The sequence below is a fragment of the Mytilus galloprovincialis genome, chromosome 12, assembly GCF_965363235.1.
Source record: "Mytilus galloprovincialis chromosome 12, xbMytGall1.hap1.1, whole genome shotgun sequence".
Lineage (NCBI taxonomy): Eukaryota > Metazoa > Mollusca > Bivalvia > Mytilida > Mytilidae > Mytilus > Mytilus galloprovincialis.
This window is the reverse complement of record NC_134849.1, coordinates 45,278,412-45,302,786: the sequence shown is the minus strand read 5'-3', so window position 1 is coordinate 45,302,786 and position 24,375 is coordinate 45,278,412. Positions and strand designations below refer to the sequence as shown.

General features: G+C 32.3%; 1 protein-coding gene across 1 annotated transcript; it reads right to left on the bottom strand.

Moving 5' to 3' along the window:
* Positions 1–5,086: 5,086 nt before the first annotated feature.
* On the bottom strand, positions 5,087–18,549 carry LOC143055334 (carbohydrate sulfotransferase 1-like). Its single transcript, XM_076228464.1, has 5 exons — positions 18,177–18,549; positions 16,614–16,661; positions 12,056–12,133; positions 10,524–10,692; positions 5,087–6,762 (listed from the first exon to the last, which is right to left on the bottom strand). The coding sequence occupies exons 1-5, from the start codon at positions 18,298–18,300 to the stop codon at positions 5,862–5,864; spliced, it is 1,320 nt and encodes a 439-aa protein (XP_076084579.1). The 5' UTR covers positions 18,301–18,549; the 3' UTR covers positions 5,087–5,861.
* Between the last annotated feature and the right edge of the window lie 5,826 nt (positions 18,550–24,375).

Below are 24,375 nucleotides of genomic sequence, written 5' to 3'. Positions count from 1 at the left end.
TATATAGATTAATTCGTCCCAACCTCGTTGTTCTTAAAACAATCTGTACTTGTATACTTGTAAGTTTTCTGACGTAAAAGTGCCACTGAGGATGAGTTCCAGAGGTCCTCTCTACCAGAAAAAGCAGACTAGTAGCGTTTCGTTAATATGATTGTTGGGACAGACGAGGCCAACCACTTGTATACAGATAACCAGAATAACCATATAAGCTTATGTTGTCAACACCATTAGAGAAGAGTTCCCATCGTCGAATGTGGTACATGAAGGCTTCCAAGAATGTACAAGTGGCATGTCTGACTCTAAACAGTTTGTAAACGGACTAAACAGTGACCTATAGACATCGACCGCTAATTGTTCTTGATATTTGAAACTGCATGCATATATACGTTTTTGAGAGTGATTATTTATCTTGTGTCTGACGAAAACTAAATGCCTGCATGGTTATATCGTCCGTTTTGGTTTGGTGAGTGTTCTCTCAAAAAAAGTAATTATATATTTCACAAATATATACCACGAAGAAGCTCTGAAGGTATATACTTCTCCCATTTTGTTTGGGTGTTAAACATCGATGTTAACAGCAATACTTAATGAATAAAATGATGATGGTAGAAAGAAATATCAGCGTCATGTGGCAAATATTACATGATCTCGGACCATGCCTAGTTGTCAATCTGTATTCCAATACAACCATATTGAGTAGCTAGTATTACAGGGTTCTTATGTCGTTTTACTTTAAGATGTATGAAAGGTTCTCTCTCTCTCTATATATATATATATATATATCGTATGTAACAATAATCAAACGTCTATAGGCAATAACTAAACGGGTATGAAGATTTTTTATACAGTTTACACAATCATTAATAAAGAAACACAGCAACACTACGATATAACAAATGAAAAACTTAATTATTTTTAAGTTATAACCATGCCGCTATGCAGACATCAAGTATTAATGCGTGTGATTTTGTATAACTAAAAATATCAAAGCGAGCAATAACTTTGTCATGCAAACATTTGTTTCCCAATGTGCCTCTCTTTTTTATATCCGCTTCTTTGCAATAACTAGTTCCCATTTTCGTCGATCATTCTCTTTATTTTTCTCTATTCGGTTATATATTGTTTTCAATATGCCACTCTATCTACACTTCTTAATTTTAATACAATGACAAATTCCTGTGTCATCCTAATCCTTATAAAGATATAGGGGACATAAGGCAAAAAAAACAAACCCGGACAGACATAGAAGGGATTCTCAGCTTATCTTCAAGTGACTATAAGTGTTGCATTACTGTATATCTGCATCTTTGTCAATCGACAAAAGCTTGTATTTGCATGAAGATTTTTTTTCACAAAAAGGCTCCATAATCATGACAAAACATTATCTATTTCTCAAAAATTTCAAAGATCATGTTTATGAATTTTTTTAAACTTATTATCGGACACAAATATGTGGTTCAATAAATGTTACCTGTGCACACCGGGTACATCAATAAAGAGACCATGCATGAACCTGTATTGTTTAATTGCGTCATCCGAATTTTAGTCGACAGGATGTCACTGGAATACACAGGGACATGTAGCTGAATTTGTCACTCTGACGTTACATCTAACAATAATTCTGACATACCTTTTGTCAATTCGGGAGGAAACCAAAATATATATTTAATAAGATAACGAAATAAAATTTAAAAAGGAAACAAAACCTATACATTTTTCACCGAATATACCAGATAGGGTCACACATTTTACTGTAAAGTGTCTTTACAAATGACCGTTCTGAATTGATTCCGTATATCATTCAAAGATTAGTTCAAAAAAACAACTCTTTTAATAAAGAAATTGAAATGTCCGATATTTCGATATTTACATTTCTATAACCTGGCAGTGGAAATATTATATTACATTTGTATATCAACATATTATGTCCAAGCTAAAGCTCTTCCTAACATCGCTCCTTGTCAATAGCCGTTGAATAACATAATTAAAAAAAATGTTATTTATAATAGTATAACTTTATTAATTTGAAAAATTACCTTGTCTATATACGGAAATATTCTTGATATAAATCAATGTACTTGTAAATAAAAGAGGCATACTAATGAATCTTTTGTATATCATTGATTGTTACAAGAACACTGCATTAATTTTGTCTTTCTTATAATTGAAACTTTTCTTCCTCATCAAATCTATATATGTGTTTATCTACGAGATCTTATCATATAAGGATTTGATAACTATAGCTATCAGCACTGCAAGGTTATTTTGTTATTAAAAGAACATAATTACCAATCTCTCTCGAAAGAAGGTTGTTCAAAATGGTCGTCACACACCAACTTAGCTTGCTATAGATGAAACTTTTTGCTATTACTTTAAGGCTGCACAACCATGCGTTGCATGTCTTTCTTGTGTTGTGGGATCGGGAAAACTATGTACACTTTTGTCACAACATTCTTTGACAGAACAACCCTACACTTAGCAAGACATTTTAACACTGTATGACGTCTACGGCAATACCCGATTGATAGATGATAACGCACGGTCGGTAATCCCCGAATCTGTTTGTTCTTTGTGGTTTATAGATATCACCAGAAGTCACGTGACATTTTATATCGGACATGCCGACAAAATGACGATTTCCAAGAACTGATAATTAATTTCAAAAATCGATTTTGATCTCTTTACATACAGAATTAAACTTTTTTATTGATGAACATGTGGTTTATTATACTGCAAGAACAAAATATAAATTTTTCATTTTTTTGCGGAGTTTCCCTTTAATGCAAATTATTATTCGTGTTGTTACTGCCACACATTATTCATTTTATTTGTGTCCATGTATTTTTCTATTGTGTCTACAGGGTTAGCAAAATATTTGTATTTGTGGTAGACCCAAGTATACAAAACCAGGACATTTAATAGTTTTGTACTTTATGATAGTATAACTTTATTATAGTATAACTTTACTGTTTAAGTAAGTGCATTTTTGTATGAAACAGTTTGCAATGCATCAAAAGCTATAGAGATGAATATCATACTGAATGAGTCTGGAAGCTTTGCAACTCAAAAAGCTACTGTTAACAAGGTCGTGTGTTTATCACACTGTTCTCAACGTCTTTACACTAAGTTCGTGTGATGTGCACTGATTGATACTTTAGTCTAGCATTACATGATTAATTCAAGATGTAATTAGCTTTTTGTCTGTTGTTTTTATGTTATTTTTTTTTGTGTTGTGATTCGTATCAATCCATTGCGGTAAATCATGTGCAACTGAATTTTACAGTTTTGTATAATGTAGTGTTGCCACAACATTGATCCGTGTTAAGATGAGAGTTGATAAACTCATCATTGATATCAGCACTAAATTTTGTATATACGTCAGACGCGCGTTTCGTCTCCAAAAGACTCATCAGTGACGCTCGAATTGAACGCTCGTAACCATGTTAAATTCCACCCCATTCTCTGAGTGGCATTTCTTCAGTATGTTATATCTGTCAATCCCGACTGAGAGTCCAGACCGAATGGATGCGACGGACTATAATTCCTTTTTCGGACCATCAGAGGTCATCCCTGCTTTCTGTTGGTTTTAATGCCGCGGAGTCTTTTTTTTTTCTATGTGACGTTGTGTAAATTGTCATTTATTTCAATTTTTTCCCGAATTTATGGCATTGTAATTTATTATCGAAAATACTTTTGGTAACTTCCGCCTATCTTTTACTAAGTCCTTAAGGTGGTACCTAACACTACAGGGAGATAACTCTGAAAAATCAACTAAACGTTTTAATAACCTTGTGTTGTTAAGAGAATGTTAAGCTTCTCAATGATCAAAATTAGTGTTTGTCAAACTGCTATATAAACAGTGTAATTTTTCTGATAAAATGGTTGGTTCAAATTTTTTGAAATTTTTATATTTTTGTCAATGGGTCAAAGTAAATACATTGTCAAAATTTTATGAAAATTAAACGAGCCAAATTAATTTTAGTGAAAGTGTTGGGTACCACCTTAATGGTTGTGTTTTCTCCAATGATTCACATCAGTACCGAAGTAGTCATTAATACTCTATATGATACTTTAGGAAACTAACAGTTCAACAGCGGAGGTATTGAATCAGTGTTAAATAACAAAATGAAACTTGACGAATATCGTTCGTCCAAAGCATTAAATGACATACAGATAATAATACCAGTTGCTGGGTCTCCAGCCATTCATATAGCAGTTGATTTTACACCTAATTAATACTAAAGTTTTGTTACATGGCAACATATCAGTGATGATATCCTTATAACGTCGTAGGAAGAAAGAAATTAGGTCGGGATATCCTTCACTTTCTACTGATATAAAACTAAAGATCAATTTTGGGGTGATAACAGGTGCGTTGAAGAGAAAGTAGATCCTGCAACACACGTGGTTCCCGTCTTGTTGGTCATTTGAGTAAAGTAAAGTCGCTTATTGTTAAATTTCTACTAGTACTAACAAACGATTGAAATGATTAAATACTATTGCAAGATGAAAAGGACTTTAACTGAACAAACAGCTGCAGATCTTTAGTATTTTTTTTTCAAACATATTAAACATTTCATTTATACCCCCATACAGAAAATATGTTTCAGACTAAATAAGATGTTAAGATTTTTTTTTGTTGATAAAGACGTGTTTTATAAATGTGTCTAAAGATTAGTTTCATAGAACATTTGTCCGTTAGAAAATGATCGATTAGTACATTTTTCAATATCTAAAGCTAAGAACACTTTTTGACATGTTCTGAAAGGATCCATGTGTGTGTTGATATCGTGATGAGTCAGGTTTTTTTTAAAAGTATGATTGACACATTAATGCCATATATATCTCAATGTTCTCATTATACTACGGTAGTCTTTTTGTGAGATGTCTGTATCAAACACCCGTCAGTTAACGCTAAAATTATTGCAAACAATAATCTACGAAACGTCACACAAGAAACTATAGAATAGGCAACATGAACCAATCAGAAACTTGTAAATTGGGACTTGTAATATCTGATATTAAAGTTATAGTTTAATTTGTTGTCATATGGTACCTTATATATTTCTCAACAATATACAAAAAATAAAGAGGAACAATAACAGTTGTATTAATAGCATCTATAAGATGCGCGTAATTTTCACAACAAGTATAACATGATATTTCTTTTGTTTATATAACAACTGAACGTTATCTTGTGGCAATTTTCGTACGGATAAACATTTATGTTTCGAAAGATGTACAAATGTTTTACTAACAATACAAAATATCTATTTATGCTTAGCATTGCATTATTTCTTGATGAACATGATAAACAATGTTTATCTTTTAATTTTTATAGCGTTAGTTGTAATAGCTACTCATTGTAGTCAGTATAATCATGGCAATAGCTAATCATTATAGTCAGTATAATCCTAGTAATAGCTACTCATTGTAGTCAGTATAATCATGGCAATAGCTAATCATTATAGTCAGTATAATCCTAGTAATAGCTACTCATTGTAGTCAGTATAATCATGGTAATAGCTATTCATTGTAGTCAATATAATCATGGTAGTAGCTACTCATTGTAGTCAGTATAATCATGGTAATAGCTACTCATTGTAGTCAGTATAATCCCAGTAATAGCTACTCATTGTAGTCAGTATAATCATGGTAATAGATAATAATTGTAGTAAGTATAGATCATGGTAAAGGTTACTTATTGTAGTCAGTATAATCATGGAAATAGCTACTTATTTTAGTCAGTATAATCATGGTAGTAGCTACTCATTGTAGTCAGTATAATCATGAAAAAGGTTACTTATTGTAGTCAGTATAATCATGGTAATAGCATGCGAAATAAAGTTTTCATTTAAACATCACACTGTCAGTTCTGATGTTTTATGATGAAAATCCTGAAACATTGGAGCTCCCACAATTGTTCGTAGGGGGCCATATCCAGATATTCGTCCATTTCCTCCTGGATTTATGCGGTGAAATAAAGGTATAGATGTATTCTGTAACATAGCCGTGTTATTAATTTGAATATAACCCAGTTTCTTGTATAAATATTGACATTGCTTATCAATACTTTTAACAAACGAATAATTGGCGGAATAACGCCATTTGTTTACCATTTCCGTTGAGTTACCTTTTACAGTGTTCAGAGGACCCTTTCCAGATTTTCCAGATGATGTCTTCATCAAAATTACATTTTGAATTTCGTCTGTGAAAGTTAAGTTCAAAAACTGGTATATACCTTTGGACATATCAATTGGATTGGTTGTTAAAATTTCATACCGTATTCGAACAATACTTAATGGGTAGAAAACTGTTAGAAGATTTGACATCAAAATGTCATTTGAAATTCGAAAACAAAGATTAGCCGCATAATCTGAAACAGAATCAATTTCTCTGATATGTTTTTTCTGGGAAATAATTGTCGGTCGTGGATCACGCACGAGATGTAATATCTTTAATTTTTTTAATTGTGAAAATAAGCCTTGAACAATGAACAATGGTACACGGATTGTTTTTATCGCAACAACTTTTGATTTCAGACATTCCAATTGTAGTTTTTCAACTGCAAGTTGAAATTCCATTCGTTTCAAATATCTTACTAACCGCTCTGATTTAAATTTTGTAAAAAATGTCTGTAATTGATACCCATGCATATCTTCAAATCCGGCATTCCAAAACTCTAACGGTAGATTTATTAGCTGACATGTAATAAAGCTATTGATGACGTTGCTTGCTTCTGTTAGATACTGATAACTGTTTCTGCAACATAATTATCAAAATATTTAACATGTTTAATGCAAGGTACGAATACAATTAGTGTCTGGTATATTTTTAATTTTATTGGTTTACTTAAACAACTTATCTACATAACCAGGTAATATCAGCACTTGTGACTATACAACAATAATTCTGATTTATTACCATAGCTCTGCAGTCATTCTTGTTTTTTTTTATAATTTTAAATTATATCCGACAGTCACCATCCACACATAATATTTCATGTCGGTGAACATTGTATTTTACTTAGTATACGTAAATAAATGTATGTTAGATAAAATTATAGTTCAGACACTAGATATATAAATAATACATGTTTAGTATACATGAGTGATTATAGGTAAATAAAAGTATGGTTTTTGCTGAATATTGAAGGCCGTATGGTGACCTCTAGTTCTTAACGTCTACGTCTACACCATATTGTATTATTTGCAATCATTTTACATTTGTTTATTCTATAGGTATAAACTTATTTTCATATAATGACTGATGTGAAAGAAATTAGCTCTTAAATGATGAGTATTCATATCTGGTTTTAATCGCTAATTTCGATTTTTTATCTTTAATTTATAGGTAAATAATTAATTTCTGTCTAAACGTATAAATGAAAAATCAGGGCTGAAAATATTTCTTTTTAAACACCAAAAATATGTTATTTCGTGGATTATATTTGCAGCATCCGGCAATTGAACCTCAGTCGACATGACTAATTTGTTTCCATTTAAGGGGCACTAGCTACGAAATAAACAAAATTATGATTTCTTTTTGTTCAATCATAAATTAAAGTAAAATAGTGAAATATTAATTTGCTTTTAGAAGGTGGTATGGTTTAATTTTGTCAAAATATCAATGGTGAATAACTATCTTGCACGTGATTAATTTGACAGCATTGAGTTCGTATTCATGTGAACTTCACTTTAACTCCTTTTCTAGAGATTGATTACACATGATTGATGTGTGTTCGGTTATTAAAAGAAAAATCATGTCACCAAGTGAAACAAAGGTAAATCATTTTATTGACTGATTCAATCAACAACAAAATCATTCGCATACAGATAAAATCGAAAATTAACTTATTCTTTTTTACCTATGAAAACATGAAATCACATAGACATAGAAAAATCCATTTGCACGATTACCATGTTTATTTATGTTTATGTTTATGTTTTATCGAGTTATGTGACCGTCGGTTGTTTTCTGGGTCATCTCGTTAGTTGGATGGCGTCTAGACTTAAATACACAGGAAATTCTGATAAATATTATCTAGTATATGCACTGTCAACTGTTTATTTAGGACTAATTATAAGTTGGATATGGTTTTTTGGTTTGTGTCAAATTGGTGAATGTGATTTTGACAGCTAGTGCCACTTAAATTTCAATTTCTGTTAGCAAGTTTGACTTTGCTTTATTATTATTTTTGCTTATTAAAAGAAATAGACATGTGAGATATTCTTAACATTCTTAATTCAAGAACAGATAAATCAACAAATATGGTAAATAGGTCCTATAAAATAAAAGAAGGACATGTAGTATGATTGCCAATGGGACAAATGTTCATGAAAGTCTAAATAATATGAATTAAAGAAAGGCAAAATATATCAAAGTTGTTACGTAATTGCAAAACAAAAAAGATCAAAAGACAAACAACAGCACAAAACACACAACATACAAAACTGAATAATGAGCAACAGGAACCAAACAAAATACCAGGGTGTGTTCTCAAGTGCTCCGGAAGGGTAAGCATATCCTGATTTAAGCCGTGGTCCCAATCGTTACAGATTAACCAGGATATAGAAAATTTGAACTTCCTTTATAACAAAAATATACGGTGAACAATTCTGATACTTTATAGTAAAAATCTCAAACTAATTAGTAATTAAAGGTACCAGATTTATAATTTAAAACGCCAGGCGCGCGTTTCGTCTACATAAGACTCATCAGTGACACTCAGATCAAAATAGTTATAAAGCCAAACAAGTAAAAAGTTGTAGAGCGTTGAGGACCCAAAATTCCTAAAATGTGTACCAAATACGGCTAAGGTAATGTATGCCAGGGATAGGAAAATCCTTAGTATTTCGCAATATTCATACTTTTGTAAACAGGAAATTTATAAAAAATGACCATATAATTGATATTCATGTCAATACCGAATTACTGACTACTGTGCTGGTGATACCTTCGTACCCTCGGGGACGAAATGACCACAAGCAGTGGCATCGACCCAGTGGTGTAAATAGTTATCAAAGGTACCAGACGTATAATGTAATACACCAGACTCACGTTTCGTCTACATAAGAATCATCAGTGCCCCTCAGATCAAAAAAAGTAAAAATTTGTAGAGCATTGAGGACCCAAAATTTCAAAAAGTGCCAAATACGGCCAAAGTAATCTAGTATGTTGGGATAAGAAAATCCTTAGTATTTCGAAAAATTCATACTTTTGTAAACAGGAAGTTTATAGAAATGACCATAGTCCATATAATTGATATCCATATCAACACCGACGTGCTGACTTCTTGGCTGGTGATATCCTCGGGGACAAAACGTCCAACAGCAGTGGTATGGACCTAGTGTTGTAAATAGTTATCAAAGGTACCAGACTTATAATTTAATACACAAGATGCGCGTATCGTCTACACAAGACTCATCAGTAAAGCTCAGATCAAAATAGTTATAAAGCCAAACGAGTACAAAGTTGTACATTGAGGACCCAAAATTCCAAAACGTTGTGTCAAATACGGCTAAAGTAATTCATGTCAAAGGAAAATTCATACTTTTGTAAGCAGGAAATTTATAAAAATGACCATAGATATGAAAAATATCAATAATGCATTCTTTCAACACATTTTTTTTTTGCACTTTTGAAAAAAAATAATTATTGGCCGAACAAAAGAGCATTTGACTATTAATACTATTGCGAAATATGATTGTTTTACGTTGTGGATTTTTTTTTCTTTTTTATTGCGATCGGCAATTTTACAAAATATAAAATGGGTATTTTTCGATATAACCGAGGTTAGTATGACTCTTTAAACTTAATGTTTACAACTTGTACTTTAACCCATAAACAATTTACTGACTTCTTCAAATTTCTTTTTCAATAACAAATTGCCAAGTCACATTCATTCCGTACATGTTTCACAAACCCCAAAATAAATATGAATTGGAGCATTATATACTTAATATTCAATACTAGTAGAACGGATCGTGACTCAGAATAAATGGAAATAAACAAAATCGTGATGAACAGAAGTATTGCGGTACTATATGTAAAAACTCATTATAATGATCCATTGGTTGATAGCTAGTTGCTAAACGTTCAGTTTTCAATTATTTGATGGGTAAAGGGGACGAGAGAAACATATTTGATGGGTAAAGAGGACGAGCGAAACATATTTGATGGGTAAAGGGGACAAGAGAAACATATTTGATGGGTAAAGAGGACGAGAGAAACAGATTTGATGGGTAAAGATGACGAGAGGAACATATTTGATAAGTAAAGAGGACGAGAGAAACATTTGATGGGTAAAGAGGACGAGAGGAACATAATTGATGGGTAAATAGGACGAGAGAAACATCTGATGGGTAAAGAGGACGAGAAGAACATATTTGGTGGGTAAATAGGACGAGAGAAACAATCAATACACTAGTAGTTAGTTATGCAAAAGGAGAGAGCCGACATTGAAATGGAGTCATGAATAAGTAAATATCTGAATTGGAGTAAATATTTAGTTGAGCTCTTACCGTTTTGTTCCATTCAAAAATGTCATACTTCTATGAGAATTACGTAAGAAATGTAGCGGTTCAAACACATAAAAAACTTCTTCTGTTTGTCGAATTATATCTCCAAGAAAAGATGAGCCACTTCTAGCATACGTTAAAATGATAACAGGAGAAGGTCTGGTTTCATTAACTGAAATAAACCAAGATATATCGCAAACAAAAAGAAAATTTATATTATAACAAAAAGGAATACCAGTTGATAAATTAGACGCAGTAGCATTTGACAAGATTGGTGATACAACAAAACAACAACCAAAACAAATGATTAAAAACTGTATACCACCATTCCAATGTAAATGAAAAATCGTCAAAAAGAAAACATCCACAACGCTTTCCAACATGCATATGATAGCATGCACTATACATTTATTACTTTGGGATACCACACGGTATATTTTGTTAGATAAAACATGCTACACAAAGGAAAAAGTGGTCAGTATGCCGGAGTTTCTTTTTGGCAACATACTTGTTGCATTTGAAGGTATAATTTCAATAAATTGTCGGCATTCCAATGAAAACGAACTGTGCGACCTCTTCTTGTTTTCATATAAAACGGAGTTCTCCAGACATTTGTCAAATACATGTAGACTATCAAAGAAGTCAGGTCATTCAATTTCACATTTAGATATATTGATGATATTTTTTCATTTACAATTCAAACTTTTCTGTTTTGGTTTCCTTCCGATGCACCTGACATCACCCACAGATTTTGGTGGAGTTCATGTTGCTGAGTCTTTATTTTTTTATGTTGTGTACTGTGTACTATTATTTATCTGCTTGGCTTTTTCTTTTTTAGCTATGGCCTTGTCAGTTTATTTTCTTTCTATGAGCTTGAATGTCCCTCTGCTATCTGTCAACCCTCTTTTTGATATATTTCCAAGAGCTAGAAAGTAAAGAAAATGACACAGCTTCCTCTGTCTCATATTAATATTCATACCTTGAATTTGACACATAAATAATCTCATTCTAGAATCTATGACAAACAAGACGATTTTAATTTTGAAATTATCAATTTCCCTCACCTAAGTAGCAATATACCAGCTTCATCTGCATATGGCAGATACATTACCAAACTTATTCGATATTCAGGAGCATGCGGCAACTACTCATATTTGGTGAAACGTCAGCAGTGTCGGAGCTGAAAGTTGATGAAACAGTGGTACTATGTCAAAGAACGTCTCGTCCTTTTCTTCATCAAAGACCTTGTTAAGATATATATTTCTTACATCAACTTCACATAATAAACTATCCTCCTTTAAGAGTAGACTAGTCAGACAGATAACCAATCTATCTGTATGTAGAACTAAAATACTTCGGAAGGATGTAAGTATACCTTACCTAATAATGACTTCGCGGTTTAGCTAGCAAATAAGCTAACCAAAGATATTACATTTACCTACACAACTCAATGCTATCGGCTGTTACTGTATGTTTTGCATAAGGGAACAGAACTCCACTCCCCTGCAGAAATAAATCTTATTTTGAGTACTCACTTGCTGGTGTTGTTGTATTTATATTATGTTGTCCACAATCACATCTTACTGTTGTACTATCAAGATATCTTAATTTTCCTATAATCAAAAATAGATTTAAATATACTTAACGTATTTTTTTATCAGAAGTGCATTAGATCATTCGTGACTTTGAGTGTTTTCTCTATTGTAGTGGACCTGGCCTTTCGGTCATAAAACTTTCGAGTCAGTCTTTTGTACTCAAACTCCAACGTCAACCAATCAAATTGCTGGATTTCATGTTTCGAGCATGATTTTTGTGCTCCGAGCACTAAGCAAAGTCTTATACCTTGAAGGCAAGGAGATGAAACTTTTGTCAGGAAGCCTTTGTAGTGTTTTTCAACAAAGAGCAGTGGCGTAGTGCCAGTGTAGCATTTTAGGCATGTGCTTACAAATAATTTCATAATCGTTTTTTTCAATAATAATTTTACTATAATCGTTCAGTTTCTGAGCACCAAGACACTTTCTTACCTTTTTTAGTAGCTACACCACTGAAGAGAGAAACCGTTGGCCTTTTTTCTCGTCGAAAGAAAAACATTTTGATGACCGTTATCAAATCAATTTACATTCAGACCATCATCAGTTCGAGTTAGTCTTAGTGATGGTAACAATCTTATGGAATTTGATGCGACTGTCATACAAGTGAGAGGTTTAGCTAGCTTTAAAACCAGGTTCAATCCACCAATTTTTACATTTGAAAATGCCTGTACCATGTCAAGAATATGACAGTTCTTGTCCATTCGTTTTGATGCGTTTTATTATTTGATTTTGCCATGTGATTACGGACTTTCCGAATTGATTTTCCTCTGAGTTCAGTATTTTTGTGATTTTACTTTTTATTTGTGTGAACTTTTTAAGGTAACAATCGTGCAGTTATCAGTTTGAGGTCGTTTGGTTTTTTTAACGTCAAGAAGAGGCTACTTTTGCATATCCAGGTCGGAAACAAATGTGGTAATATATGAACTAACTTAAGTTTATTTATACCATTGATAAAATGCGGAAATGTTAAACGATTATCGATCGCCTATGAACCCTTAAAGTTTTTCTATTTAAATTGAGTTCCTAACCCCAATATTTCATGATAAAATGTTTGCGAATAACCACGGCATGACGTGGCTGTTTGTTCTGACAACAAATGTAACCGTACAAAGGGAAGACTCTTAAAATAGATCGTATATAAAACTTCTGTGGTGTAAGTATGATGCGTTAATAAAATCACATTTGGTGGTGAATGAGTAGTATAAACGGCCGCGAAGGTTACAAATATGATGTTAATTGTCTTCTAATTGTTGAAATTATAATTCTTAAAATTTTAAATCAAAAGTTACCCACATCTAAAAATAAAGTTACGGACAGTCTGCTTAGTTTCGATAAAAAAAGTTACGGACATATTATGCATTTTTTAAAGTTGACCTTGCGCTTTAGTGAACTCTATATTAACAAATTTATGGTAATTGTTAGTCATTTCTTTATTCAATAATCCTTTAAATATTTACATTCTGCATGAAAAACGTCGCAAAAGGTACATTTTGTATGAATTAAATATCAACGAGTTTAGAGTCCGCCATCTTGGGCTGTGGGTAACTTAAGTTACCCACAGCCGTTTAAGCACAGTGGTATTGGAGGATATGTAAATTTATTGTCCCTTAATATTTTAATGGTCGGAAACATATCACAAAGATTTACGCGATTGAACCTTAATATACTTCGTTCCGTTTTATTGATTGCTTATTGCGTTACCAACATCGAGTGGCAAAAATTCCATGCATGTAAAGGACTGAGATACTAGGGCTGTTAACTAATATAATACAAATAATATGTAAAAAGCGAGACAACCGAGATTTTGAATAACATAATTGTTCTTTATGTTTCTGATATGTAAATAAATAAAAAATAAGTTGGGAAGGGAGACTTTAACCATGCAATGTCATTATAATTATACTGAATGACGTAGGTGAATTGCTTTGTCTTTGAGGATAACATGTCATTTTTGGAAAATGCATAGTTGTTCTAATCAATCACCGAATCAGCCATTCAGTGAAAATAGAAAAGTATTAATTAAAAAATGAAAAAAAAAAAAATAACTTGAATACAATCACTTCAAATCTAATTGAGCCAAAAGATGTATCTTCTAATTCAAAGTTTAACAGTAAATGTCTCTCTAGACACAAATTGATTCAAATTTTGATTGGTTGATTGCTTGATTATACGTCCAATCTCGAAATGTCACTCTTATTCAACAAGATTATGTCTACAGGTTATATGTTTAGTCTTCAATAACAAACAGTTATTTTTACAATATTTTATATGTTATTAATTGTTTTTAAAAATCATCTCGCCAAATTAGTAAAGACTTACTAACACCAAGAATGGTTTCTTGATACTTCGTATGTGTTTAAACTCACAGGTACTTGTCTCAGAAATTTTTTTCCTATAGACCTTAATATAACACAAGGTACTTAACTTGCATTTTCGAAATATGTCAGGCGGGGACGAAATTCCGTTATATGCAGCTTTCTAGGCTGTCAACCCCTCTAAAACTTGTAATATCGTAAATCTAAATTGATTTATCTTTACAATGATGTATAACATGATGTATATAGCAATCCTACCCAAGTATGTCAATCGTAATAATTTTTCCAACCGCTGAAACTTTGGCAATAAACGGCTCGCAGTAAATGATTAATTATAAAAACTGTTTCAGAAAAACTGTTATTCTTTGTCTGAATAGAACGTATCACCCAGTTAGTAAAATTGTATAAGATACCGTGAAAAAAACCCTAACACGTCTTATTTGTGGTATATCTAATAAGTTACGAGTTTCCTTTTTTAGATTGAAATTTTCCCATGACTTCAATGTCATTCAGACTCTCTCTTGACTTTACATATGACAATGAACAAGATCAGATAACTCCGAGGATCATTTCCGAGGACTTTCCCATAAAATTGACCAATCGGCAACCTAACCGGGATATATAAGTAGACGTGACGCGGTTATTGACAAACCCGACCGTGCAAGGGCTGTATAGCCAGTCAAGGTCGTAAAAAACTTCCATATATATATTGACAAATCATCAGCGGTTGGCAAAATTATTACGATTGACATACTTGGATAGGATTGCTACGGATGATTCCGACAAAAAATGTAGGCATCTTATACGCCATTGTAAAGACAAATCAATTTAGATTTACGCTATCACAAGTTTTGGTGGGGTTGACAGCATAGAAAGCAGCATACAACAGAACTTCATCACCGCCTGATATTTTTAGAAAATGCAAGTTAAGTACCTTGTGTTATATTAAGGTATATATGGGATTTTTTTTTTCTGAGACAAGCGTCTGTGTTTAAACTGTACTGTCTACTGCTTCCCTAATACATTTGTAGGGAGTAGATCCTTTCCTATCTATTACAAACGGTAGAGTAGACTTGCTACAATTCCCTTTCTTTTATTTCTTTCTTACTAATTTATATGGTTACTGATAACTACCAGTCTACTGATTGCCCTTGGAGATGTCAGTATAACGGTATTATCCTAGTTATAGCAGTAACATTGATAAAGGGGCAAAATTGAAAAAAAAAAATTAGGAAGGGACATGTATAGCAAGTCTAACGGAAGACCGATTGTTCATAAGTCCTACATTGAAATTAAACCAATACAATATACAATTAATGCTTTTCATAGAATACTTTGGAAAGAAAAACCTTGTTGATACTAATTAAATAGTCAATTTGGTATATTCGCAAGTATTTTGGTTTTAAAACGATTTAAATAAGTTTTATATTTTATTGTCGAAAGCCAGGAGCCAGTGTCTCTAGTTTATTGCTGTTTGCCACAATTATTGTGTTTTTTATATCAGGTTGTTTGTTTTCACTTTTGAAGTGTTCCCCAGGCTTGTAAAAGCTTAATAAACGGTAAATGTTTTGCTTACTGATGAAGGCCTTAGAGTTACCTCTGTTTGCCAATGGTTTTGAAGTAGTATTGTAATACAAGTAATAGCTTGATGAAAATGGAAAGTGTTCTCGCTTTGTAGATTAATTCATTCAGAATAGTTTTGCATATCAATAAACAAATTTTACCACACACGTGAGGTCACACGTTAGGAAGCAGTATATCGTTTAACGTTGTGCGAGTTTACAAAAATCCGGAAGATTCGGCTATTTATAGATAAAAGTTACCTGTGTACCAATATCCATGAATAATTATGCATGATTAATGCAAATATCTAATTGCTAAAATAGATAGGACAAATCCGATACTCTACGGGATTGAAAGACATTTACTTAGTTTGGATTGTCCTTACCAATCAATAAACTTTATTCGTGTCTCGTAATATCAGGTAGTAAGAAGCATTCAGCGCACTGACTGTCCATCGTTCAATTCTTACTAACGTCTCCCATACGTCTCCGATGGGAGACGTTAATAAAAACAAAAAACTATAACTTTCCATATACAAAAAATTTAAAAAAATGATATGTATATTCATGTGTGTGCGCGCGCGCGTGTGCATGTGTATATATTTTTGATTAACCATATCTTACTTTCTTGAAGAGGTTTTGCAGTGGTATTTTTAAGCTGTCTTGTTATATCTGCAAGATGAAAATAAAGTAACTGTATGTGTTCGTTTAATCTCTGATGTTTCAGGTTAAATGTCTTACAAATATTTTCTAATCAAATCTAACATTATGTGATGTATTTTAAAATATTAAAACAAAACTTCATTTTCAGATTACATGGATTATGAAAGGGTCTTCACCCAGAAAGCATGATTTTGCATCATTTGTTCTATAGCTTCTTGGGCCTTCAGTGGCTCCAAAACCCTTCAAAAAAAAATTTTCCTCGCTCCGCTCGGCGCAAAATGTTTGCCAATTCATTTAAAAGTACCTAGTTGTAACTAAACTGGAATACTATGTATGTATGCAATACATGTTTATGCAGTTGGGAATTTAAAAGATTCATTTCTGCAGAGGGGGTGGTTAATCTAATTAAATGGTACATAATGACTAGACTATACTATATGTATTATTTATAACAAACAAATCATTTAAAAATTATATGTTTTCGAATATCAAAAATATAGTTGTAAAAATGAATAATCAGTCCCTTGCCTTAATGAAAATGAAAAATCTTGCTCCTTCAATAGTGCAGAAAATGAAGAATATGAACTAGTACATAATTTTATTTCGGGGTCAAGTTTCGGTTGTTTTTTTTAGGTTTATTGAATAAATCGAAGTTAAAGTAATACTAGAAATAACTTGTATTTGCTATTTATTATTAATTACAAGTTTACTACACACAGCCGTTACTGATATATAATAGTCAACAAAAGAAACGATACATACATTTGAAATACAATTTATCATAAAATATAATAAATAGGAAAAACTGTTAAATTATCAAAGGAGTAGGTCCGGTAAAGTCCGATTTTGGCCTCAAATTTCAAGTTCATCTGACGAAAGATTTTGGACACTTTTTAAACACTTTAGTGTCTATTTCAGTTGATTAATTAATTTATGTGAAAGATATGAATGAAGATGTGAATTAAAAGTATTTTAATATATGAAAAGGCATTCCAAATTTTAAGCAGACCAGGAGAAAATAACACGGTAACAATTAGACCAAAAGGACAATTGTTTACCTCGGTACAGTCCAATTTTATTGTATCTAGAAAATACATTGCTTTGTTGACTAGTATATTATATAGAATATCAGCAACGACTGTCGATAGTAAGCTTCTCAATGATAGTAAGCAGCAAAAACAAGTTAATTCTAGTATATCTATGTTGAACTGCATATTATACAGTAGAGCTAAATTACATATGGGTATATTAGCCTCTTTTGGTATATTTTTCTTACGTTACAGAAAAGGTTATAATAGCAATAACAAGTTATTTCTAGTATATCTATGTTCCTATTATACAGTAGAGCGCAAGTACCTATGAGTATATTAGCCTCTTTTTGAATATTTTTCCTTACGTTTCAGAAAAAAAGTTATTTGTCATTATGAAAAGAAAATAAGTCTTGCAATCTTTAACTTTTATCCATAGATTTATCATATAAAATAATAATAATAAGTACATGTATATTAAACTATATGTGCTCACCTATTTCCTGAGACTTCATGTATAATATGCCAGTAAAAACTACCGACATAAGAACAAGAAGCAAGATCGCAAAACGTAAGCCCATTTCCATGTATGACTCCTTCAAAAATATCTGTTCTCTCATTGATAAATTTTAGGCCATTCAAATTAGAATCAATTTTACTTTGAATCTTTAAAAATACAATCTGTTTCCACCTTGAAAGATAATCATTTCTAATTTAAGTATAGCAACGTAATGTTAAATACGTCACTACATGAGAGCAGGCATTATTCCATATAAGGATTACACTTTTAAATCGTTAAACTTCGGGTGTTTCCGCTCTGGTATCTCGCTAAATTGTGTTACAGATTCGACAGAAGATGCGACCAGTGAACGTTTTGCATTGTTATCTCCCCTCATTAAGGTGTTGTAGATGACAGCTTGATTTATGTGTTTTAGAGACAAATTTTAGTTTAAAGAGTATTTTCCCGATTTTGATGACACTTTTCTTAAATTCAAATATTGGTAAGAATAACACATATATCGTGTTTCAACACATAAGCGAAATTTGAGTTGCAACGAAGGCATAAAATAAACACAGTACTCGGCCTTTTATTGTTGTTCACGTTTTAATATGTTGCAGTCTCTTTTTCGTGTACCCCTCATTATCTGTAAATCATATCTTAGACATTTAAGATATATTCAATATCCAATACTAATATATTTTCTTAATGTATAAGAAACTTAATTGCTGATTTATAAACAAGATACCATTTTTTCGTTATTGAATAATTTAGTCTTAATCAGTATTTTCGCCTTGGCCTAAATCGACAATTTCGATTTTTCATTTATTATAATGTCTGTATAAATACTTTAACAAAAGTTAACAAATACAATTTGTTTTAGATTTCAAACTTTTAATCCAATGCGTGAATCCTATTGTAATATTTCAAGATGTTGCGGACATTTGAATATGATATTTCCGTTGAAAAGATTTATTTATATATGATTGTAATTATATTCTTTGTCAACAATCAACTTTCAGCATTATGCGCCATCTTTAAAAATTGAAGTTTTATCTTAACTTTATGATTGATGAAGGTAAATAATTATAGATTGCCCGAGTAACTACATACATGTCCAGTGCATGTAGGGGTACATTTACTACAAGTACGGTAAGCAAGGACTTTATCTCCCTTACCTAAACGCCTGAATATATGTTATTCCATTCGAAAGAGGAAACTTTGTTCTATTGAAATATGTATACCTATTGTAAGGTAAAAAATGTTTAAACTAAGGTCAAAGGTCAACTTCGTAAAACCTATTTAAACTTAGATATGTTTAAGCCGTATGTTATATGGGGATTTAAACTCAACATTTAGACAATGTTTCGGACTTTTTTCAGCATAATACATGAAGAGATATAAAAAAATCATATTGAACAGCGGTATGCGGTATACTACTAAAAGTGCAAAAAAAGAAATCCGCCTTCAATCTTTAAACTTTATGTGCGTAAGCTACCAATGAGCAATCAATCAATCAATCAACCAATCAATCAATCGAAAAATCAGACACGATATATTGGATATTACTAATTATCGTCCTTCCCTACGCCTATATCACCCTGCTCTGTCGCTCCGTAATTCTCGTATCAAGGCTTCAAAACGAGACGAAGCATTATCAGCGACGTCACAATGTGAGAGGAGAAGTTGTCAGCAACGTCACAATGCGAGAGGAGACGTTATCAAGCTTGCTTTCGTCAAGCGTAAAACTGTCAAGGAAGAGGGAAAAGACCAGTAATAGAACGATAAAAAGGTACTCGGGTTTTCTTCTTATAGATATCGTAAAATATCAGCCGGTCGACATAATGTGAAACTTTTCGCTCGTTCGCGGCGCTCACTCGCCAAAAAGGTTCACATTGTGGCTCGCGGCTGATATTTTACGATATTTATGTGTATAAAACCCGATTATATATCCAACCGGCTGCTAGCAGTCGGTACAATATTCAAATTAAGTTGAAAATCATAAAAAAATAAAAAAGTTATAACATTTAAAGCATGATTTTCATTATTTAGAGGAGTTGAAAGATACGTAGAAAATCGTTTTTTCTTTCAATATCTACAAAATTCAAAGACTTCAAGCTGTCGTGAATTCTCATTGTAAGTTGCATATTTGACTTTATGTAATAAAGATTTTTATCAATAAAACGACATCAAAGATGTAATTATATATATAATATTTCTTAAAACAAAAACTGATCACTTTAGAAACATTTAGAAATATATATATAGAAATATTTATGTTAATTCCCTTAAAAAGAAAAGTAAAGTAATTACCTACAGGAGACCACTTAAATGACGATGAAACCCCCTGGTCTTTTAATGTCCATAAAATTCGACGAAATCATAGACTCTGTATACATGTAGCACTCAAAAACGTGTCCTTCCCCCGAAACGTGTCCACATCGACGTCACTGAAATGCAAAACATGTCTAGTTGTAAAACAGCGCCAAAGCGTGTCATATTTTTAAGCACCCAAACGTGTCTAATCCCACAAATGTGTCCATATTTTTTTCTTTTACTGGAATTATCATTCGTGTCAATATTATAAATACGTGGGTTACATTTGGTTATTGCTGTTTCATTAATGTATACTCATTTAACTATAGAAAAATAGAAAAATAACTTTAGGCCTTTTATCTAAACCGACAGTATAATAACCTGAGTAAAAGTGGGGGCTTTCGTTCTGCTATGTGGGATGTAAATGCTCAGTTAAATTGTATAAATTAAATCGTAAAAAAAAATTAAATAAAATAACTCGTGTAGGGAGAATGTCCCATTCTTTGTGCATTTCTAACTGAAGTCATAAAACCATCGTTTTTCACTTACTCTTATTTTTTTAGATTTAAATCCAAACTAGTGTTAATCCCAAATAACCGTACAAATTTAGTCCCAATCCTAAATTCCCGGTATTATAAAATAACTTATCTACAGTATAAAAAAAGAAGATGTGGTATGATTGCCAATGAGACAACTCTCCACAAGAGACCAAATGACACATAAATTAACATCTACTAATATAGATGACGGTACAGCCTTCAACAGTCAGCAAAGCCCATCCGCATAGTCAGCTATAAAAGGCCCCGAAATGACAAATGCATTTATTGATAACATGATATCGTTCAAATAATGCATGACATATTTGGCACTGGACGTTATGTTTCTTGTTCGTGTGTCTTAAGTGTTGTTCGAAACCTAAAATTTATTAAAAAAAAAAAAAAAAACTGATAACCAGTTTATGATTTTAAGAGATTTTAAAATACCAGAACTGTTGAAAGAAGGGAAATCAATTCTGCTGAAAAAAAACCATGCAGTATTTGGAGGAATATAAAAGACATCCACAGAGTTCATTAGTACAACATAATTTATACATATAGAAAACAGTTAATTCAACAGTACAAGAATTATATGTATGTTTGCTCAAAATGCGCATGAAATACTTGCAACTGGACAATAATCAATTTCAGTCAAAAGTCAATTCTTATGTTACAGATAGCAACTGGCATTGAACAAACTACAAATGACCACTTCTTCAACTGTTTCCCCCATCATCAAATTGCAGTAAACGTTATTGATTTTGAACGGCCATGCATGTATTAGCGCTAAAAGATGTGAGACGTTCTGGCGTGTAATAGTGGACACGTTTTGGCGAATAACAATTAGCGGACACGTTTGGGGACTATGAAATTGGACACGTTTGGGGAATATTGAATACTACGGACACGTCTTGGGAGAACAGACACGTTTGAAGGAATCGGACACGTTTGGGGAGAAGTACACGTTTGGGAGTGAAGATTGTATCAAAAGAATTTCCTAGAATAATGTCATCTTCGATATCTACGTAGGGCTAAGATTTTCACTTTTCAGCTTAATATTGTCAATATTTCAGGACAAAGGCACAGGGCAATGGTGATACCCCTTTGATCTCTCAATCTTCTTAATATTATGCAGATTGTTCGGTAGTTTGTAGATACTAACGTAACTGAAATGAATTTGGGTTCATATCTTGTCTTCTATGTCTACGGAGAGCCCAAAGTGCCAGTTGGGTATTCAAAAAAAATATATAGTGAAAACCTACCGGAGACCACTTATAAATGACGTTGTTGTTCCTCTAGTCATTCAACATCTACAATATTCAATGGACTTTTAGACATTGTATACATACAGATGATAACAAAAGCATTTCCAAGAATAATATCATTTTCAATATCTACGGAGAGCTTAAATTGTCACTTTCCAGCTAAAAATCGTCAACAAAATCAGGTCAAAGGACCAGGACCAGGACACAGGGCGATGCCTCGATTCTCCTGATCTCTTTATCTTTCTTATATTATGGAAATTGCCAGTTTGATATTCAAAATACATAGTGAAAACCTACCGGAAACCGCTTAATTGACTGTGAGACCCCTGGTCATTCAATGTATATAAAATTCAACTGGCACTTAACACAGGAGCCCTCCGTAAACATAGAAGACAAGAAGTTTACCTAAACTCCTTTTGATCATCATTTAAAGAAGTACTAGTACGGTCAATTTACTCAAGTTTGTTTCCAGAAACCTGGCCAAATAAGGCAGATGATGTAACCAAGCTTAATTTGAATATATCGATGGAGGATCTAAATGAATTAAAGGTAAACTACCCTCCTTTCGAAGTAGCATAGTCCTACAGACAGATAGATTGAGTATCTGTCGGACTAGACAACTCTTAAAGTCTAAAAAACTAACAATGACTTCAAATGGGGTATGTGGTATATTTCAAAGAGACAGAAACGCGACCAAAGATTAGAGAAAAATATCGCATCTGGAACTTGCATGCATACTACAGTCTCATGGTCACAGGTTGTCTATTTCTTTATTTCTTTTTTAACATTAAAGACTAATAGGTAGTTTTATTTTTAAAGAAACCATTATTTTATTTAATTGCTTATCGTATTTCGGAGGCCCCTCATGGGGGGTCCTAGTAATCACATAATCACCATTTTTTTGCCAATATAATCACATAATCATTAAATATTTGCTTATCTTTAGTAATCAAATAATCATAAACTAAAAATACAGTCCTAGGTAATCAAATAATCATGAAATATTTGGCTTAATAATCAAATAATCATTAAAAAAACGGCCAAGTAATCACATAATCAAAAATGCCCTCATTTCGATACTATGCGAATAAAAGTTATTTCTGTGTTCATCAAAGATCAAAAATTTGTTTAATGTAGTGATTTGTATTGAAAATTATTACTTGTACTCTCTCTGTTGTTTTTTGGTGTCAACATATGCCTATTAAATGTACAATCTAAGTTAGAATTATGTGTTCGTTTTTCTACATAAAATGCTTTTAATTTAAAAAAAAAATAAAATAAAGTTTCAAAGTTTATACAGGCTGGTTGATTTTTGTAGGTACAATTTTAAAAGTTCCAAACACGGCGCAAAGACTACAAAGATATGCCAAAATAAAAATAGTTATTTGCGATGTGAACTGACACAACTCTAGTCTTTGCGCCGTGTTTGGAACTTTTAAAATTGTACCACCGTCTGTGATGTTCGCTTAAATTGTATAAATTTTCAAGATTTTGATAGTGTCTCAGTTTGAATATGTTGACATGATTCATTTGACATCGTTTTATTACCGAAGAAGTATCTGATATTTGTTCATTATATAGTTATTTTGTGGCGATGTTGTACCCTTTTTGACTTGTTTATACTATATTTTGTAGTGTACTGTATCATTACATGATCCATCGCCCTGTAAGATTATTCGTTGACTATATATATAATTATTGTATTCAGTCATTTTATATATATATATTGTGATGGATGAATCTGCTGTAGAGTTGTCACTGGCTCAGACGTACTTATAAATATAATTATTTTCTGTGACTGTATCTTACATTAATTTGTAGGATCCTTTACTGTAGATAGTATAGCTGATCTGTAAGAATAACATCTTGATGCCTTATATATCATGTACTGTAGTACGACGCTAGATTAAAAACTGACGTGGAAAGGTAACACCCGGCCACCGAAAGTTTATTTTTTTATGAAGCCCAGGTGGTCGTGTGGTCTAGTGCACCGGTTACAGTGCAGGCGATTTGGTGTCACGATATCTCAGTAGCATGGGTTCGAATCTCGGCGAGGGAAGAACCAAAAATTTGCGAAAG

What these genes read in the sequence shown, in the direction of transcription:
- LOC143055334 (XM_076228464.1), bottom strand. Translation starts at nt 18,300, where the DNA reads ATGAGAGAACAGATATTTTTGAAGGAGTCATACATGGAAATGGGCTTA. An exon ending in CATGAAGTCTCAGGAAATAG is followed by an intron (nt 16,662 to 18,176) that starts GTGAGCACATAT and finishes TTCATCTTGCAG; the next exon opens with ATATAACAAGACAGCTTAAA. An exon ending in TGCAAAACCTCTTCAAGAAA is followed by an intron (nt 12,134 to 16,613) that starts GTAAGATATGGT and finishes TTTTGATTATAG; the next exon opens with GAAAATTAAGATATCTTGAT.